Below are 19,100 nucleotides of genomic sequence, written 5' to 3' on the forward strand. Positions count from 1 at the left end.
AACATTATTTCAAGTCAGTTTTTTAGAGTCGATGAATGTAGTTCAGACTCCTATATATGACGAGATGATTTTTTCAGGAAGTCTTAAAGTTTGTTCAGGCTCAAATTTTCTTTTTCGCGGCAGTTTTTCAATTTTTTTTCAAAATTAACTTTATTTCCTTTTTTAAAATGAAGGCAAACTCCAGCGTTGAGCAATAAACGTGTAAAGATCTCGAAAAACATAATCGACTCCTAGTTTTGAAAATGGAATTTCATTTTCAGCCGGTGAAATAACAAGTTAACCTATTGATTCAGTTTTCTTAAGTTTTGTTAGTTCTATCAAAACAATGTCTAAATTTTAAATATTTGAAACGCCGATTTTAAATATTTGAATCGCCGAGTTTTTGTGATATTTTTTTGCTTTCTAATATTTTGTTTCGGTTTCTTTCAGTTCATTTATTTTTCCAACTGTCTTGGCTGTGTTGGTTCTTTTTTATTCTATGAGGTTTCGTACATGGAATTTATTTCATATCCTATCTTAATTGATTGATTAAAACTTGTAAAACTTTGATGTAGTTTTTGTACGAACTTGTCGTCACATTTATTAAGTGCGAATGAACGAAGTGATTCAACTTTTTTGTAGGTCGTAAAGTCCTGATTTTGTTCTAGAAAAAGTCACGCTCAAAAGTGATTCTTCGCTTTTTCGATTTGGATGTCAAGTGTCAATTTAAAATTCGTTTGCAAAATGGAAGGAAAGTTACACACTCAAATAAAGAACTTGCAAGTGCTGCGAAAAAAACCTGAAAAATTTTTTGTTTCAAAAATGGATTTTCAGAATTCCCAGCTGATTCCTTTATGAATTACCTTCCGCTCTTTTTCTCTAATTGGGCTAGTTTAATGAAAATATCTCAATCAGAAAAGTTGATTAAAATTAAAACTGTGTAATTTCAATTTTGGCGTTATCGAAAAGAGCAATACCGAATTTTCTTATTTTGGCGGAATTCTTTTAACAACTGAAAGCTATTGATGTTTTAAGGTTTCAAACCGTCTTTCGAAATTGATCGTGAATGGTATTTAAGATAATTTGTTTGTTCTTTAGTTTGTTTTTCATCGTTTTCATTTATTTTTATATCCCAAAGCATTTCTGTTTACTTGCGTTCATTATCTTTTTCGACTGTCTTTCGGCTGTGTTTTTAATTCGAGAAGTTGTTGGACACTTAATGATGCTAAGTTTTCCGTACAAATAAACAATCGAATAAATTGTTCAAAGACGACAATATAATTAAATTTCCAGCCTGTTGGAATCTTTAGTGCCTTTTCTCTTTTTATGAATGTTAAAAATCTTGTTTCAGTCAAGAGAATAAACATATCCCAGTTGGTCAGGTCGGAGTTGCAATACTGGTTGACCCAAATACCAAAGCTGTGAGTAAACATTGTTTAACATGTTTAAAGACTTGTCTCTGGTTTCCAGTGTCGTACACACACCAAACAGTATGCCTATCCAGTGCACAGTTTGGCCGCGTAATGTCGGCCATAAGAGCAGATGAGCGGTCTGCCCCCAAACGAATCAAATGAATTATTGGACCCCAAAAATTTCAACCATGTTTTTTGTACCGGATCATATTGCAAATACTGCTTTCTGATCGGTTTTAGATGATTGCACTACCCTAAAAGAACATTTTTGCAGGTAAATCAGCTTAACTTACACCTGAACTGGGCTGATTTTGTAAATGGCCGTTGATAAAAAGTTATTGCATGTAACCAGTAATTTTTGAGCTTGAAGGATTTTGTTTTTGTTACAAAAGCAGCTGATTTCGGAGCTTTTTTGTTATACGGCCCCAAACTCATCTTTTTGGTAAGTTGAAAATTGGATTAAAGTGCTTGAATAAACCGAAATAAAAGAGAAGTAAATCTGAAACTCAATTTTTCCAAGAAACTAGCCCATCAAATAATTCGTAATTTAGGGCCGTATAACAGAAAACATTCGTGATTTTTTAACGTATTTGTTTTTTTTTGCATTTTTATCCAATGAAATGTTCTCGAGCTAAATCTTAACGCGCTGTAAATACTTCGAAATCAAATTTTTTGTTCTAAAATCGCCGCTATTATTATTTACAAAAAAGTATCGTTTATTCTGTGTTTTTAGACGAACTGTATATTTAGTTTTTCTTCTGTTTCAGTTCAATCTGATTATTTACGGGAGCAAAAAGAGCACACTTGTGAACATCACAATCGACTCAAATCTGACTGTAACAGTGAGTATGGATTTTCATTAAAAAAGTAATTGCGCAGATTTTGTAAACCTGTTTTATAAAAACTTTTTGGTACTTGCCTATGTTTCAGCCTCAGAAGGACAAGTATGTGTGCTTTTACGACCAGAGGCGACAACTGTGGTACCTGCTCTTCAATGAAGAAAAGAAATTGATTTCATTTTGCGCAAATGTAAGTATCAGAGGGCAGATTGCTTCTATATGTTATCAATCAGACGGCTAATTACTTAACATTTGAACATTTTTTTCAGTACTGTTTTCAAGAAAAACTAAAATAAACGGCTCTTTTCCAGTCCCCCCCCCCTTTCAAATTACCGAGTTTTATGTTTGTTTTACGTGTTATTTCGGCTAAATGCGTGATGTTACGCTGTTAAGTATGAAGAACAAATCTGTTCAGAATTGTCGATTTGTTCACCACGCCAAATTTCATTGCATTTTGACAACGTTAAAGAAGCTTTTCAAAATTGAATTTGAAAGGTGGGGGGAAACTGGAAAAGAGCCAAATAAACTGAATAAATATGTTTTTATTTCTCGCCTTTTTCGCGTCAAATAAAAATCAAAAATTGATCTTTTGAAGTTCTCGACTTTTTTTAGATATAACTATATTATGGCTATAAATTATGACGCAACTATTTTCGCGCCAAATATAAATGCCAGGATTTTTCTTGACAGGATTTTTCTTGCTTATATCGGCTTAGTTAACTTATGTTGCGTACTTTTTTCTAGGGCAAGTTTTTTTTTACATGTTTTTGCCTGTTTCAGAAGGGACGGGTCGTGAAAACTTAAATGTGCTCATTATTTGGTGGCTTTTAAGCATTTTTATATCTGGTTAACTTTTGCTCCATCACATTATCTTTTTGTATATGGCTTATTAGTGGCTAGTTCGTTTGATAAAATTTAGATGATGGGAAATTTTTTGGGATTTGGTTTAGTTTTTTATTATTTTTTCAGATGTTCATGAAAACTTTTGCCTTGCTCGATTTCCGGTTGACTTTCCGATTTCCTTTTGACTTTTCGAAAAAGTGGTATTAATAGAGAGATCGTCTTCTCTTCTGTGTGCCTGAATATTGCTCTAGTCTCTTTTCACTTTATCGAATGTTCTACGAGAACTTCAGTCGGAGTTTTTGACCCAATTTTTGATTATTATCTTAAACGAAAATCACAACGATAAATCAGAGATTATGGGTTCAATCAAAGAGAGTGTTCCGGGATACCCATGTATAAGCTGCTACGCCCTAATTTTGGTAGAAAAAGAATTTTGAAACTTTTTCCTTCTCTCGAAAACTACTATGCCGAATCGGAGGTTAAGGGTTTAATCGAATGAACAGATTGTGAACCATCGCCGCGGTGTCGCCCTAATTGTTTGATGAAAAATTAATCGCCTTACAAATGTACAGTGTTTGATAATTTGCTCGATTATTTTTGCTCGAAACCTACACTGCCAAATCTGAGATAGAAGCGAAAGCGGGAAGTTGGAGAATTCTCAGTTCCTGAGCAACTACGTTCTTATTTTTGTAGAAAAACAGTTTTGGAAAAATATATGTATTTTTTTGATATTAAGATCGTTTTTCGGAGACTTTTGTCAAGCATAATAAGGTCAATCCGATATAAAGATTTCAATCGAAAGAACAAGTGCTAGGAAGTTTGTCTGCGTAGCGGCTACGTCCTATCTCTTTGAAAAAGTGTTGTTAAATTTAGAAAAGGTCCATTTTTCAAAATATTGACCGTTTTCTGGATATTGTTTGACTTTTCTCAAATTTGAGATTAAGGGTGTAATCGAATGAAAAAGCCGTAAGATTATCCCCTGCATAATCAAAATTTATCCCCTGAATAATACGAAGATGTTATCTCCCCTGCAAAAGCGTGTTATTCGTCTTTTTGTTGTTAAGAATCAGCTATGGAGTTAGAAAATGTCCATTTTGAAAATAACTCTTTCCATTTTGCACTATTTCATTTTTACACTTGCGAAAGCAAGTGTCTTGTAATCAGGAACTATACTTTTCCCGTAAACAACTTTTCTTGCAAATCTTGCTTGCTTTATTAGTGAAGCTTAAGAAGTTTCAAGTTCGTTCCCACTTGGCCTAGAGGTAACACCGTCGCAATTGTACCCACAAGTCAGGGGTTCGAGTCCCGGCTGGAACTTGTTTTTTAACTATGTATGCAAATACAAATTTTGACGGAAATTTGTTATGTCTGCTCAAGTTCTGTCGGCTTTGCTGCCACATCACGGATTTTGCTTGTGTTGTAAGCAACTTGCATTGTATTTGCAAGTGTTGTTCAATGTAGTTTCAGGGGGATTTGGTTTTTTTTATAAATTGTTTTTTTTGGGCTCAACTGGTGCCTGCTTTACGATTGTCGGTTTCGCTGCCGCATCGCGTATTTTCCTTGGGCTGCAAGCAACTTTCATTATAGTTGCATGCGTTGTTCAATGTACTTTCAGGGGACTTGAATTTTTTTTTAATTTTGGTTTTGGCTCAACTGGTGTGTGCTCTAAGATTGTGGGCTTAATTGCTTCATCACGGATTTCGTGTGTGTTTTAGGCAACTCTCATCGTAATTGCAAGTGTTGTTTAACTCTAAATTTTTACTTTTATGTATAGATTATTTTTTTTTTCGGCTCCACTTGTGTCTGCTCAAAGATTGTCGGCTTCGTTTTCTTTTCGTAAGCTTAAGTCTGTTGCTTATTTAATATTCAAATGTCTGACGCCTTTGCCTATAAAGAATTTCCTAGGCTTACGAAAATTTAAGTTTTAGTGGACCGAGTTTTTACAGTTCTTCATTTTATTTCGACTTATGTTTTTTTTTATATTTGTGTTGTTGCGTGTGATGCGAAGCTCTGCTTCACCCTTTTGTATAAGGCGTTTTCAAACGGGGTACCTTCAGCTTTAGCTGGGTTGTTTAACTATTGCTAGGCGGCCACTGTGCAGATGCTAGGATGTGCGACTTTCATTCCCCAGTTCGGGGGTTCAAATCCGGATTTTGCAGAATTTTTTAAAACCTTGTTGAGATTTTTCCTATCTCTCGCCTGCTTCCAAAGTGCAGCTTCTTTTTCTTTTCTGCGTAAAAAACTCATAGCTATCGGCTTACCGAGCGTGAACCCAAGTTTTTTCGCCGTACTTGCCGCTCGGTCATTGATTCCTAATGTTTGTTAAGGCTGTTTATGTGAACATCATCCAAGAAAAGGGTATGTAAATTTTGTATATATAATTTTTATCGAATCTACTTAACAATTGCCCACCCTCCGCCCCCTTTAAGAAAGGGGGGCAATTGTTAAGTAGATTAAAATAGCGCATTTTCGACCAATCGGAATGCAGCAAAATTATAATTCTCAATAGAAAGCTCAGTGCTAATCTACTGCTTTTTTAAATAGGGGTGGCATTTCTTAAGTAGATACCAAAGGTAGGGCGATTGTTAAGTAGATACGTTTTTTTGACTTTCAGTAATTTTTTCAGCCTAATGTTTCAAAAAAAATGAGTTCCTTCTTTTTTTAAAATAAAATATCTTGTAATACAATGTATTCATTGTATCGCAAAGTGTTGCGAAACTCAGCTTCGCTTCTGTGTTCAAACTGTTTATATGAAGCAATTTGTTTGTTCATTTTTTATTGATTTCGATATCATCAAGTGGGTTAGCTTTTTAATATTATTTTTCCACCTACAGATGGTGAACGAAAAGGACGGCTTTCCATATAATGAACGGACTGATTGATGGAAAGCCAATCAAAATCGAGTTGTGATAAAAAAAAATGGAGTTATAGCCAGCAGCTGACAGAAAAAAACTAAGATAGAACATCCATAGCATTACAAAATAATGAGATAATGCAAATGTGGTGATAAGTGTTTCGAACATGCCAGAACCCAGGCACTAACTGTTAATTACAGCTCCTGAGGATTATCGTAGCAAAAAGCCACCAAGCGCGTAGCTTGCCAACCTTAGGCTTTAGGAAAGAATATTTTTGCAGTATGTCAATTTTCTGCATAAAGCGTTCAGCGAATAGGAACTTCTTACGGTTTTCTACGATTCTGATTGGGCGACAAGAATAGTCACCAAGGACATATTTTTAAAATGACTGGCCAAAGAAACACGCAAAATTAGTTTGAAATTAAATTGTCCTCAATATTTTTTGGTAGTAGTTCCTGTTTGATAAAAACAGGTATTATGAAAATGGATGGGATTTTTTTTGAAAGGCTTTGGAAAATCTTTTCTTCTTTCAAAGGTTTAGTTTTTCTCAAAAACTAATCTACCCGATTTTCAAAAAAGTTGGACCAATGGGAATATCTTTTTACCTTACCCCACTTTCTACAGGCTTCAAAAAAATGTGTGGGAGGAATTTTTGACCCATATTTTTGGTTTTGATACATTTTTCTCGAAAACTACCCTGGTTTTAATGGATTTTGGTTTCAATGGACAGAACAGCTTGTGGAAAGCTCCCCTGCATTAGCGGCTACGGCCAAATTTTCTTACACAAAAAGTTTTTGTTTCAATGGAAAACACGGGTTGTGGGAAACTTCCAGATTTTAGCGGCTTAGCCAATTTTTTTTACGAGAAAAATGATGACCCTCGGAAAAGTCATGCTTGTGACTTTTCGACCGTTTTTTCGAACTGTGTTTTCTCGGAAACTGCCCTCCCATATCTGAGATTTTGGTTTCAATGAGTAGATAGGGTTGTGGGAAGCTCTTGGGCATGAGCGGCTACGCTCAGTTTTTTTAAGCAAAAAAAGTTAGGCCTTGGAAAAACCAAATTATTATTTTTTTACTGTTTTTTGCAATTTTTTCTAAACTTGTTTCGAAAATTTTGAAATTACCCATTTCATCTCGCATAAGTGCAACAAATACAAAAATTATCAAACAGGTACCTCCAGCTTTAGCTGGGCCCCTAATATGATTGACAGTTTTCTTTAAAAAAAGCTACTATAATAGACAGGCCCCGAATAGACAATTACACTAATTTTGCATGTAATAATTTGAAATCTACAATTTGAATGTTTAATGTATTTGAAATAGCGCGAAGCATAATGAGTTATAAAAAATTTTGAATTGGAATTGTTATAATGATAATCTTTTTTTGAAGCAAAATGCTCGTTCAAAATTATTTCCTGATTTGAAAACCGTTAGTTGGGTGAACTTATTTTTACTCAAAGTTCAAATTTCCTGAATGATCACCTGCCTCTCAATTAACACTTTGCGAGCTGTATGCGTAGTTTCAGCAAGGCACCTGGGTAATTTTTAGGGACTCGTGTATCCTAGTAGTACTAAATGATCAAATTATTGCCTCGGTGATGCCTATTAAAGCATCAAGTACGTTATTGCAGCAGGCATGTTTGAGAAAACTTGAAAATGATTGAACGGCGCTTGTTGATTTAGGTAACAGTTTTTTCGTTGGGTCCCTGATTAATTCATGTATGAAAGATGGGTCCCGCAGAGTCCCGAAGGCTTTTCTCGAGGGGTTGTTGACCACATGTTGTCGACCGCATTGTTGTCGATCACATTGTTTTTTTTAGGCCGACCACATTGATTTTCCAAGCTCTCTGAAATCAATATCAAGACCCTATTTTGACCAATTTTTCTGCGCCACACTTCAAAAGCATTTTAAGGCAATTTGAAAAGTTGAAATCGAAAAATCACGGCTTTATAAGCGCGCTCCCCCCTAAAAATGAGGTATATGGTGGCGCTTAAGACGCCTTTAAAATTTTAGGGGCGGTGGGCTAAAATTTGATTCAAATAGTAAAATAGAATCAAAGGGTATACCGGTACGATCATGATAGTCAGGTCCCGTGAAAAAGCAAATTTGAAAGAAAAAACCCACCGTTTCATGCCTGAATATCTGTCGTATAGCTGTTTTTCCGTGATTGACTTCATTAAAACAGAATAAATTTGAACAAAAATTGAAATAACGAGTTTATTAGATATATTCAAATACGCTTGTTCTAATTGTAGTTTTGGGGGATTGTATCTCTAGGTTCGTTCTCTATTTTTTAACGACACGGCATAGTGGTCACTTGGATAGTAAATTCAGCGGGGCGACCGAGATTCATTACTATCTACAATCCCGAAAGGGTTAAGTTGGTGGCAACTATTCTGTATTGTATTATGTTGCTTGCCCCCTTCTTGTGTACTGCTCTTCAGGCTGTTTATACAATCGCAAGAACTTCAGGCTGTATATACAAGCTCGATACAACCGCAAGAATTTCCAATAGTATTTAATTTCGGATAAATATACGTCCAATTACAGATATAATCTGAGTGGCCAGATTATATCCTAATAATCAAATCAAAAAGGAAAGGGCCCACGAGTTATTAGCCTAATTGTCTATTACAGTTTGACTTCCAACTGACTCCACCAAACGGTTCTATCTCTCTGTAGAGAATTCTAACTAACGAATGCACAGTATTTCCACACAAACACTCAGTTTGGCCTGCTAAAATTAATAGTGTCTCTACGGATCATTATTCCTTTAAAGTAATTTAACTAATGTTTTTGTTAGCTTCAAAAATCACTGTTTTCACTCTGATGAGAACCAGCTATCTACTGTTTCTGCTTTAATTGTTCTCTTAATCCGAGAACCAACTATTCGACTCACTAGCATTAATTGTTCTCACTAGTTAACTGAGAACCAACTATACTCTATCTCTTTAAGGCTTTCCGGTACCCTCCAATTCCTTATTTTTTTACTTAGTTTTAGTTAAGTCACGCCATTCCCTATCAGTCCTGGCATCCGCTTAAATTGCTCGGCCGCACATGTTTAATGACTATATCCCTGCCCCTGTCAACACTGCCACATGGCATGTTGGGTTTCTTTTATCAATCTTTTCACGCCTATTAGAAACCCGGTATGCGGTATGTGTCACAATTTGATCAAGCAAACAAATGAACGATTCTAATCAACTAAAACCTGACCTCCTTGAACTTCAGGCCTCGAAATTAACTCAACCTTTAAACCATGCTATGTTTAGTCAGTGATCTTCCCAAGGTCTTGATTTAATTATCCCGTTTACATTGCGACCTCCCGGGGGTATGGGGAGACCCCTTTTTATGGGTAGCTAATTTATTTCAAGCATCTACACTTTCAATGTGTTATCTATTCCAATCCCGACTTTTTAGCTATCAGGGTAACGTAGTTCGTCTATTAGATGTCAAATTGAGCCAGAAAGTCACCTACGGGGAGCCAACTAAATTCTCTGTCCATTCATACTATTTAAGAGACTAAATTCTTATGCCGCGGTCCTACTACTATCAATTTCCTCTGGGACTACTTTTCTTAAGTCTAGTTGAATTGCTATTGATTGATCATTCGCCAAGCTAAGCTGAAGCCAATGCTTACCAATTCCACTTCGAATTAGCCCTACTACTCCAATGTTGCAATGCAAAAGCTATATCGCCATCAGCTTCTGCTTCAGTTCGCAACATATCAGTTTCCTCGCAATTATTGGTAAGGTGACCGGTTCATATCTCCAGTGGTTGGGCTGGTGAATACGCCACTTTCGGGCGGTAATCTCGGGGTTTTCTATGCAACTTTGCAGTCAAAACGCCAAAAGGTCAACTTAAGGTCACCCGGGGGTCAAACTTCCTTATTTGGGTTCAGAAGCCTATGGGGGGCCTAACTACCAAGTTCCATCCATATCCCATTATTACTTCTTAAGTTATCCCATTTCTAAGGTCCATTATTAGTTTTCCCTGGAATTGGCTATTAACAGCGGAAGGAGCCGCCGGAGGGGGTTGGCTCACCAAGGGTCTTTTTTGGGGTTCGTATCTTGTGTCTATTGCCGCAAGAAAATCAGTATGCCATCGCTCATTAATTTGTGTAACTTGCCTATTTCCGGTCGTAGGGGGTGTTTGTTTAAGTGCTAATAGCTTCCGAACCGACCGTTTGAAATGAATCAAATTATCACACAAGATGTATCTTGCCACTACCTATCATCCCTCCAAGTTTCAGCTCCCTGCGTTCATTGGAGGCCGAGAGGCGACTTCCGCAAGTTAGGGGTGGGTTTGTTTAGTTAGGGCATAAAACCGGAAGTGGGCGTCCTAGGGGTCTGGATTTATAAACTTAAGCTTCCCTCAACTGGACATACAACATACTTAAATTTGCCGCTAGTTTCCGAGTTCTGATATGGCCATATACACTCCCGGGAACCGTTATCACTTGCCCCCAAGGGTATGAGAGGTCCCGTTTTTCGTATGCCTGGGTCAAATCATCTCTAGTACCGCTCCTCTGAAATTCATAACACTAGCTTCCTTAGTTCCTATTAGGGGGGGATTCGCCGATTTTGTCATTTTTTTTTACAAAGGAGGGACGATATCTTCGATGATTGAGCTATTTTGAGCTTGACCATTTGTTTGCTGTACTACTTAATTAATGACTAATCGATTTTACGCTCAGCTTAATCCAAAGGTTATACATTCTAAGTTCATTTCTTGTTTTGCCGAAAGTGTATTAGGATCATCAATACTACACTAATGAACAATCGATAGTTTTTTTAACGAGAAAAGCTGATTATCAGAAGTAATATACCTAATTGGAGGGCTTGTATCTGCGAAATTACTGAAGTGAAACGCGGCGAGGAAAATTAAAATTCATGCAGTGGAATGTGCTAACCTTTTTTCATTAAGGACACGCCTATATTTGCGGGAGCCGGCAGTGGTGGATTTAGGGAGGAGTGCGGACGTCCCCTCTCAGGGATTCGACCCCTTGCCGACCCAAAGTGTCCCCCTTTGTACTATTTTGAGATATCCATTTTTTGTGACAAACCCTAAAAATTTTTTTAAGGCGCCTCGGGCGCCCATATATACTAATTTTGAGGGAGAGCGCGCGCCGAAAAGCGCTACTTTTTGGTCAAAATTTTCCAAAAAGTGCTTAAAAACGCCTTTTTCAGTGCCCAAAATCGCCCTGTTTTTTCAAAGTTTTGCCTGCGGCGCAGAAAACAGGCTCTTTTTAGTATTTTAGGAGAGCTTGGAAAACCAATTTGGTCGACCTAAAAAAAAGGTCGATAAAATTTTCCACATTTTTTTGAAAATCCGCCCCTCGAGAAAATTCTAGTTCCGCCCCTGGGAGCCGGTACAATTTGCATTAGCCGGTACGATAGAGTCCCCGCTAAAAACCAAGTGTGTGAGAGTGGTCTCATAACACAAAAATTGGTACTACTATGATAGAGTAGTCCCTTGAAAAAGCAACTATGATAGACAGGTCCCGCATGCATTTCGCATTATAATTTTGAGAACTAATTTGTGTATAAATTATTCATTTCAAAAATTTTGCAAATTATGTTCAGTCAGAAACTTTTCAGATTGAAAATTGTTATTAATTCATTGTCTATATCAAGAAATTTGCTCGCTTCTGTTTATTTTTCAGTTTAACATAATTGGGTTACCTTATTTGTCATCAAAACTCAATTTTGGCGTTTTTTTTTAAATTTTCCTCCTTAAAATGGCGAGCGGGTAAATTTTAAGCGGTAACAAAACATATAATTTGAAAATATTACCCAGACTCATGTCCAGACTTTCGCGACAAAATTTTGGCATGTCGTCCAGACAAATACGGAAGAATACGAGCAATTTAATTGCGGTGAAAAAACTGGTGGAAAAAAGCTTAGTGTAATCATGTATGATTACTTTCCGAATACTGCCATGAAGTAAAAATAAGAATTGGAATTCTATAAAGTTGGAGATGCGGGGCATCGATCCCCGTACCTCGCGCATGCTAAGCGCGCGCTCTACCATTTGAGCCACATCCCCTTGGAAGAACGTCATGGTGTTACTAATAAATATTGTTACAGTTGCTCAATCACTTAAGAGTAATACCAGAACGCAACGTTATCGAACGACCAAACATTACTAACGTTGAGGCAAATGTGATCAAATCTTTGAAAATTGGTGCCAGGTAAATAAAACGACAAGACAGTAAAGACGACAAATGATAGTTAAATATAAACATCAAACTTGAGTTGTTGGAATTTAAAAGATTGTCTCAGAAAGACAAAAATACAATTTGAGAATTTTTAAGAATTTTGTTGCGTCATTTCTAAGTCCCACCCACCGGTACTACTATGATCTATGATCTGGGACCTTGCCAAAAGGTACCAGTATCTCTTAACTTTGGTACCGCACGATGCTAGTACATTTACTAGTACCGGTACCATGCCAACTCTAATGTTGAGTCAGAAACTTCTCGGATTAAAAATTGGGGTCTTATGCGTTAAACGGCCCAAAAATCAAAATCTTCAACGTATTTACAGTTTAACAACCATATTTGGGTTAACTTACTTGTCATTAAAACTCAATTTTTGCGTTTTGGCGTTTTTTTTATATTCCACCTGTAAATGGTGAGAGGTTTTACGAAGTAACAAAACATAAAGTTTGTTTGAAAATATTCTGCGACATCTTTGTAAATGGCGAAACCATAATTGTGAAACGATTTGAGAGCTCTAGGTGTCTTATTCTCAAAGGGTGCCGGACATCAAGCCGACGGGACTTGAAGCCGAATCGTATAAATAGGGACTTCAAGCCGAACATTTTGTCCAAAAGTTATAAATTATGATTAATTTGAAAACTGTGATCAAGTTAACATCCCCCCCCCCCAAATTAGACCAAGTTAAGATCCTCCACCCCAGCGCTAAATTTAAATTAAATTTATTAAGCGCTGCAGGTAAAATGCTCGATTATGATTGGCTGAAAATTCCCAACTTAGAACCAATTTAACATCCTCCCACCTAAACGTGTTTAGGGGGGAGGATGTTAACTTGGTCCGAAAACTGTTTTGAAGAATTTCTCAATTTCATCAGCTTGCTTAACAAGTTACTGGCTTATTTAATTATTTTTGAGCCTCTCATTGATGTTTAGGAATATGAAAAAATCAAAACATTGTTGATGGGGTTTTTCATGTGTATAATTTATGCATTAGAAAATCCGGGTGATCTAACCATCTGATGCCACTAACTATCTGATTAAGTGGTGCATTGTCATGAAGAACGCTTATGATGAACTAAACTTGCCTATTTTTTTTTTTCAAAATAAATTTTTTAATGATAAAAATTTAGCGTTTTCAGGTGCTTGTAATGTTTAAATTTCGGCTTGAAGTCCCCTTAGCTTGAAGTCCCGTCGGCTTGTTGTTCTAGACCCATTTGTTATGAAACTTGAATTTGTTTGAAAATATTCTACGACAACTTTCTGAAAGGCGAACTTATAACTCTTAAAGGATTTGAGAACTCAAAGTGGTGACCGCTCGACTAGCCTAAAGCTCGGGTCTTTTTACTTATTCTGCCCAAAAATCAACATTTCATATCTTGAACTGAAACTATTTTGCTTCAATTTGATTGGCCACAATTAAAACGATCGCATTTGTATTAACAAAACGAATCAGTGCAATCAGTGTTTTGCTCTTTGCATTTATACATTGACTGCTACAAAATTGCGTAATTTGGAAATTCTGGCGGAATAAGTAAAAAGACCCTAAAGCTCGACTAGCATAAAAGTTTGAAAACATGAAAATGTATCGAATAGCATAAAGTTGATAGCTTTATTTCTCAGACATACAAATCAACAATCATAATCTGTTCAAATTGAACTTAATTTGCATTTCTGAGAAAAAGAAAATTGAGCAAATGAGAAATTAAGCAATCAACTTGCAAATTAAATGGATCAACTTAACAATCATACGGCCACCCCTCCCCATAACATAAAACCATCCCCACCCGAACAATTCCTACCCAAAAAAGGGTTTGAACTTTGAATAAAGCTTATTTAATGTATTTTTTATAGGGGCGGATTAAAAAACGTCTTGGGGGGTAGGATGTTAACTTGGTCAAATTTAATTATAGAGTTCGTTCGAAAAGCATATTTTATACAGAAATAATTTTCAAAATTACTATTTGGCTAAGAGGGATATTTTACGGTACGTCACTTGGGGAGGGATGGGGGTGGCTGGGTTTAAAACTATCGGATCAACCGTACAATTTCCCCCTAAGTGACCTACCGTAGAATTATCTCCCCAAGCATGTTTTAATTCTGAAATTTAATTCCGCGTAAAATATTCATTTCAAACAGGCGCGCAGAATATACGACATGAGAAAACTTTTTATATGGAACAGCTATTTTATACTGTTATTTACTTAAAATATTAATCATTATTTTATTTTGTATCGATAAACTTTTTTGATCAATAAGATCAATTTATTTTGCCCTGAAAGTTAATATCTGAGAAAGATTTAGGGGGGAAATTGTACTGTTGATCCAAACTATCATACGCTTGGGTTGGGAATGTTTAAAACAAGGCAAAAAAGCATGTTTTAAAACCGAAAAGAAAAACTTTTTTATTTTAAAACTTTTAAAAATTAGCATTGTCTGGGAGTCGAACCGCTGCGATAGGGGTATGAGCCGCCGTCCTGTATTGTGCCGGCTCGATCTCTACAATGCTGCACCGGATCATCTTAACAATTTTGAAGCAAAAAGAAGAGATGATTATCTGACTCCCGTTTTTCTTGCCGCATATCTATTAGATCATCGGTATGAGGGCAGAAAGTTACTGAACAAACTGTAAAAAAAAACAATAAAATAACATGATTTTTTCAATAAAAAACATTTTTTTTTCCAACCCTGTGCTTAACCGTTGATTTATTTCTTTACAGGGGGTTATTCGTTACTAGGTACCCGAGTGATGATATATTTAAAGAGATCCTGGAATTTTATGGTTGATCCAAATTATGTGTATAATGGCTTAGCTTTGCTGGTATTTGTTTCACTTGCGAGAGCAAGGGACTTGTTTGATTTTTCTGTTTGGATTTTTATGCTAGTCGATACATTTTTCAATTTTGAAACTTTTATGCTAGTCGAGCTTAATGCTAGTCGATACACCGCCCTCTTATTGTCTTGTCTTATTCTCAAGGGAGCTGGTTCATTGGAGGCCGAGAGGCGACTTCCGCAAGTTAGGGGTGGGTTTGTTTAGTTAGGGCATAAAACCGGAAGTGGGCGTCCTAGGGGTCTGGATTTATAAACTTAAGCTTCCCTCAACTGGACATACAACATACTTAAATTTGCCGCTAGTTTCCGAGTTCTGATATGGCCATATACACTCCCGGGAACCGTTATCACTTGCCCCCAAGGGTATGAGAGGTCCCGTTTTTCGTATGCCTGGGTCAAATCATCTCTAGTACCGCTCCTCTGAAATTCATAACACTAGCTTCCTTAGTTCCTATTAGGGGGGGATTCGCCGATTTTGTCATTTTTTTTTACAAAGGAGGGACGATATCTTCGATGATTGAGCTATTTTGAGCTTGACCATTTGTTTGCTGTACTACTTAATTAATGACTAATCGATTTTACGCTCAGCTTAATCCAAAGGTTATACATTCTAAGTTCATTTCTTGTTTTGCCGAAAGTGTATTAGGATCATCAATACTACACTAATGAACAATCGATAGATTTTTTAACGAGAAAAGCTGATTATCAGAAGTAATATACCTAATTGGAGGGCTTGTATCTGCGAAATTACTGAAGTGAAACGCGGCGAGGAAAATTAAAATTCATGCAGTGGAATGTGCTAACCTTTTTTCATTAAGGACACGCCTATATTTGCGGGAGCCGGCAGTGGTGGATTTAGGGAGGAGTGCGGACGTCCCCTCTCAGGGATTCGACCCCTTGCCGACCCAAAGTGTCCCCCTTTGTACTATTTTGAGATATCCATTTTTTGTGACAAACCCTAAAAATTTTTTTAAGGCGCCTCGGGCGCCCATATATACTAATTTTGAGGGAGAGCGCGCGCCGAAAAGCGCTACTTTTTGGTCAAAATTTTCCAAAAAGTGCTTAAAAACGCCTTTTTCAGTGCCCAAAATCGCCCTGTTTTTTCAAAGTTTTGCCTGCGGCGCAGAAAACAGGCTCTTTTTAGTATTTTAGGAGAGCTTGGAAAACCAATTTGGTCGACCTAAAAAAAAAGGTCGATAAAATTTTCCACATTTTTTTGAAAATCCGCCCCTCGAGAAAATTCTAGTTCCGCCCCTGGGAGCCGGTACAATTTGCATTAGCCGGTACGATAGGGTCCCCGCTAAAAACCAAGTGTGTGAGAGTGGTCTCATAACACAAAAATTGGTACTACTATGATAGAGTAGTCCCTTGAAAAAGCAACTATGATAGACAGGTCCCGCATGCATTTCGCATTATAATTTTGAGAACTAATTTGTGTATAAATTATTCATTTCAAAAATTTTGCAAATTCTGTTCAGTCAGAAACTTTTCAGATTGAAAATTGTTATTAATTCATTGTCTATATCAAGAAATTTGCTCGCTTCTGTTTATTTTTCAGTTTAACATAATTGGGTTACCTTATTTGTCATCAAAACTCAATTTTGGCGTTTTTTTTCTTAAATTTTCCTCCTTAAAATGGCGAGCGGGTAAATTTTAAGCGGTAACAAAACATATAATTTGAAAATATTACCCAGACTCATGTCCAGACTTTCGCGACAAAATTTTGGCATGTCGTCCAGACAAATACGGAAGAATACGAGCAATTTAATTGCGGTGAAAAAACTGGTGGAAAAAAGCTTAGTGTAATCATGTATGATTACTTTCCGAATACTGCCATGAAGTAAAAATAAGAATTGGAATTCTATAAAGTTGGAGATGCGGGGCATCGATCCCCGTACCTCGCGCATGCTAAGCGCGCGCTCTACCATTTGAGCTACATCCCCTTGGAAGAACGTCATGGTGTTACTAATAAATATTGTTACAGTTGCTCAATCACTTAAGAGTAATACCAGAACGCAACGTTATCGAACGACCAAACATTACTAACGTTGAGGCAAATGTGATCAAATCTTTGAAAATTGGTGCCAGGTAAATAAAACGACAAGACAGTAAAGACGACAAATGATAGTTAAATATAAACATCAAACTTGAGTTGTTGGAATTTAAAAGATTGTCTCAGAAAGACAAAAATACAATTTGAGAATTTTTAAGAATTTTGTTGCGTCATTTCTAAGTCCCACCCACCGGAACTACTATGATCTATGATCTGGGACCTTGCCAAAAGGTACCAGTATCTCTTAACTTTGGTACCGCACGATGCTAGTACATTTACTAGTACCGGTACCATGCCAACTCTAATGTTGAGTCAGAAACTTCTCGGATTAAAAATTGGGGTCTTATGCGTTAAACGGCCCAAAAATCAAAATCTTCAACGTATTTACAGTTTAACAACCATATTTGGGTTAACTTACTTGTCATTAAAACTCAATTTTTGCGTTTTGGCGTTTTTTTTATATTCCACCTGTAAATGGTGAGAGGTTTTACGAAGTAACAAAACATAAAGTTTGTTTGAAAATATTCTGCGACATCTTTGTAAATGGCGAAACCATAATTGTGAAACGATTTGAGAGCTCTAGGTGTCTTATTCTCAAAGGGTGCCGGACATCAAGCCGACGGGACTTGAAGCCGAATCGTATAAATAGGGACTTCAAGCCGAACATTTTGTCCAAAAGTTATAAATTATGATTAATTTGAAAACTGTGATCAAGTTAACATCCCCCCCCCCCCAAATTAGACCAAGTTAAGATCCTCCACCCCAGCGCTAAATTTAAATTAAATTTATTAAGCGCTGCAGGTAAAATGCTCGATTATGATTGGCTGAAAATTCCCAACTTAGAACCAATTTAACATCCTCCCACCTAAACGTGTTTAGGGGGGAGGATGTTAACTTGGTCCGAAAACTGTTTTGAAGAATTTCTCAATTTCATCAGCTTGCTTAACAAGTTACTGGCTTATTTAATTATTTTTGAGCCTCTCATTGATGTTTAGGAATATGAAAAAATCAAAACATTGTTGATGGGGTTTTTCATGTGTATAATTTATGCATTAGAAAATCCGGGTGATCTAACCATCTGATGCCACTAACTATCTGATTAAGTGGTGCATTGTCATGAAGAACGCTTATGATGAACTAAACTTGCCTATTCTTTTTTTATAAATAAATTTTTTAATGATAAAAATTTAGCGTTTTCAGGTGCTTGTAATGTTTAAATTTCGGCTTGAAGTCCCCTTAGCTTGAAGTCCCGTCGGCTTGTTGTTCTAGACCCATTTGTTATGAAACTTGAATTTGTTTGAAAATATTCTACGACAACTTTCTGAAAGGCGAACTTATAACTCTTAAAGGATTTGAGAACTCAAAGTGGTGACCGCTCGACTAGCCTAAAGCTCGGGTCTTTTTACTTATTCTGCCCAAAAATCAACATTTCATATCTTGAACTGAAACTATTTTGCTTCAATTTGATTGGCCACAATTAAAACGATCGCATTTGTATTAACAAAACGAATCAGTGCAATCAGTGTTTTGCTCTTTGCATTTATACATTGACTGCTACAAAATTGCGTAATTTGGAAATTCTGGCGGAATAAGTAAAAAGACCCTAAAGCTCGACTAGCATAAAAGTTTGAAAACATGAAAATGTATCGAATAGCATAAAGTTGATAGCTTTATTTCTCAGACATACAAATCAACAATCATAATCTGTTCAAATTGAACTTAATTTGCATTTCTGAGAAAAAGAAAATTGAGCAAATGAGAAATTAAGCAATCAACTTGCAAATTAAATGGATCAACTTAACAATCATACGGCCACCCCTCCCCATAACATAAAACCATCCCCACCCGAACAATTCCTACCCAAAAAAGGGTTTGAACTTTGAATAAAGCTTATTTAATGTATTTTTTATAGGGGCGGATTAAAAAACGTCTTGGGGGGTAGGATGTTAACTTGGTCAAATTTAATTATAGAGTTCGTTCGAAAAGCATATTTTATACAGAAATAATTTTCAAAATTACTATTTGGCTAAGAGGGATATTTTACGGTACGTCACTTGGGGAGGGATGGGGG

General features: G+C 36.5%; 2 protein-coding genes and 2 non-coding genes across 4 annotated transcripts in view; 2 read left to right on the forward strand and 2 right to left on the reverse strand.

The window, feature by feature from the left end:
- Positions 1 to 19,100, forward strand: part of LOC134852115 (uncharacterized) — a 380,695-nt gene that overhangs the window by 200,615 nt on the left and 160,980 nt on the right. The gene's annotated exons all lie outside the window — the stretch shown is intronic.
- LOC134840660 (FK506-binding protein 15-like) overlaps positions 1 to 19,100 on the forward strand; it is a 55,232-nt gene that overhangs the window by 6,738 nt on the left and 29,394 nt on the right. The window contains exons 3-5 of the mRNA XM_063856631.1: positions 1,331 to 1,400; positions 2,159 to 2,233; positions 2,322 to 2,420. Coding sequence (XP_063712701.1) covers positions 1,331 to 1,400; positions 2,159 to 2,233; positions 2,322 to 2,420 — 244 coding nt within the window. The remainder of the gene's footprint in view (positions 1 to 1,330; positions 1,401 to 2,158; positions 2,234 to 2,321; positions 2,421 to 19,100) is intronic.
- Trnaa-agc (transfer RNA alanine (anticodon AGC)) lies at positions 11,904 to 11,976 on the reverse strand. The gene has a single exon. It is a non-coding gene; the product is annotated as a tRNA-Ala (tRNA).
- Trnaa-agc (transfer RNA alanine (anticodon AGC)) lies at positions 16,847 to 16,919 on the reverse strand. Its single transcript has one exon. It is a non-coding gene; the product is annotated as a tRNA-Ala (tRNA).

Source organism: Symsagittifera roscoffensis, chromosome 1 (assembly GCF_963678635.1).
Source record: "Symsagittifera roscoffensis chromosome 1, txSymRosc1.1, whole genome shotgun sequence".
NCBI lineage: Eukaryota > Metazoa > Xenacoelomorpha > Acoela > Convolutidae > Symsagittifera > Symsagittifera roscoffensis.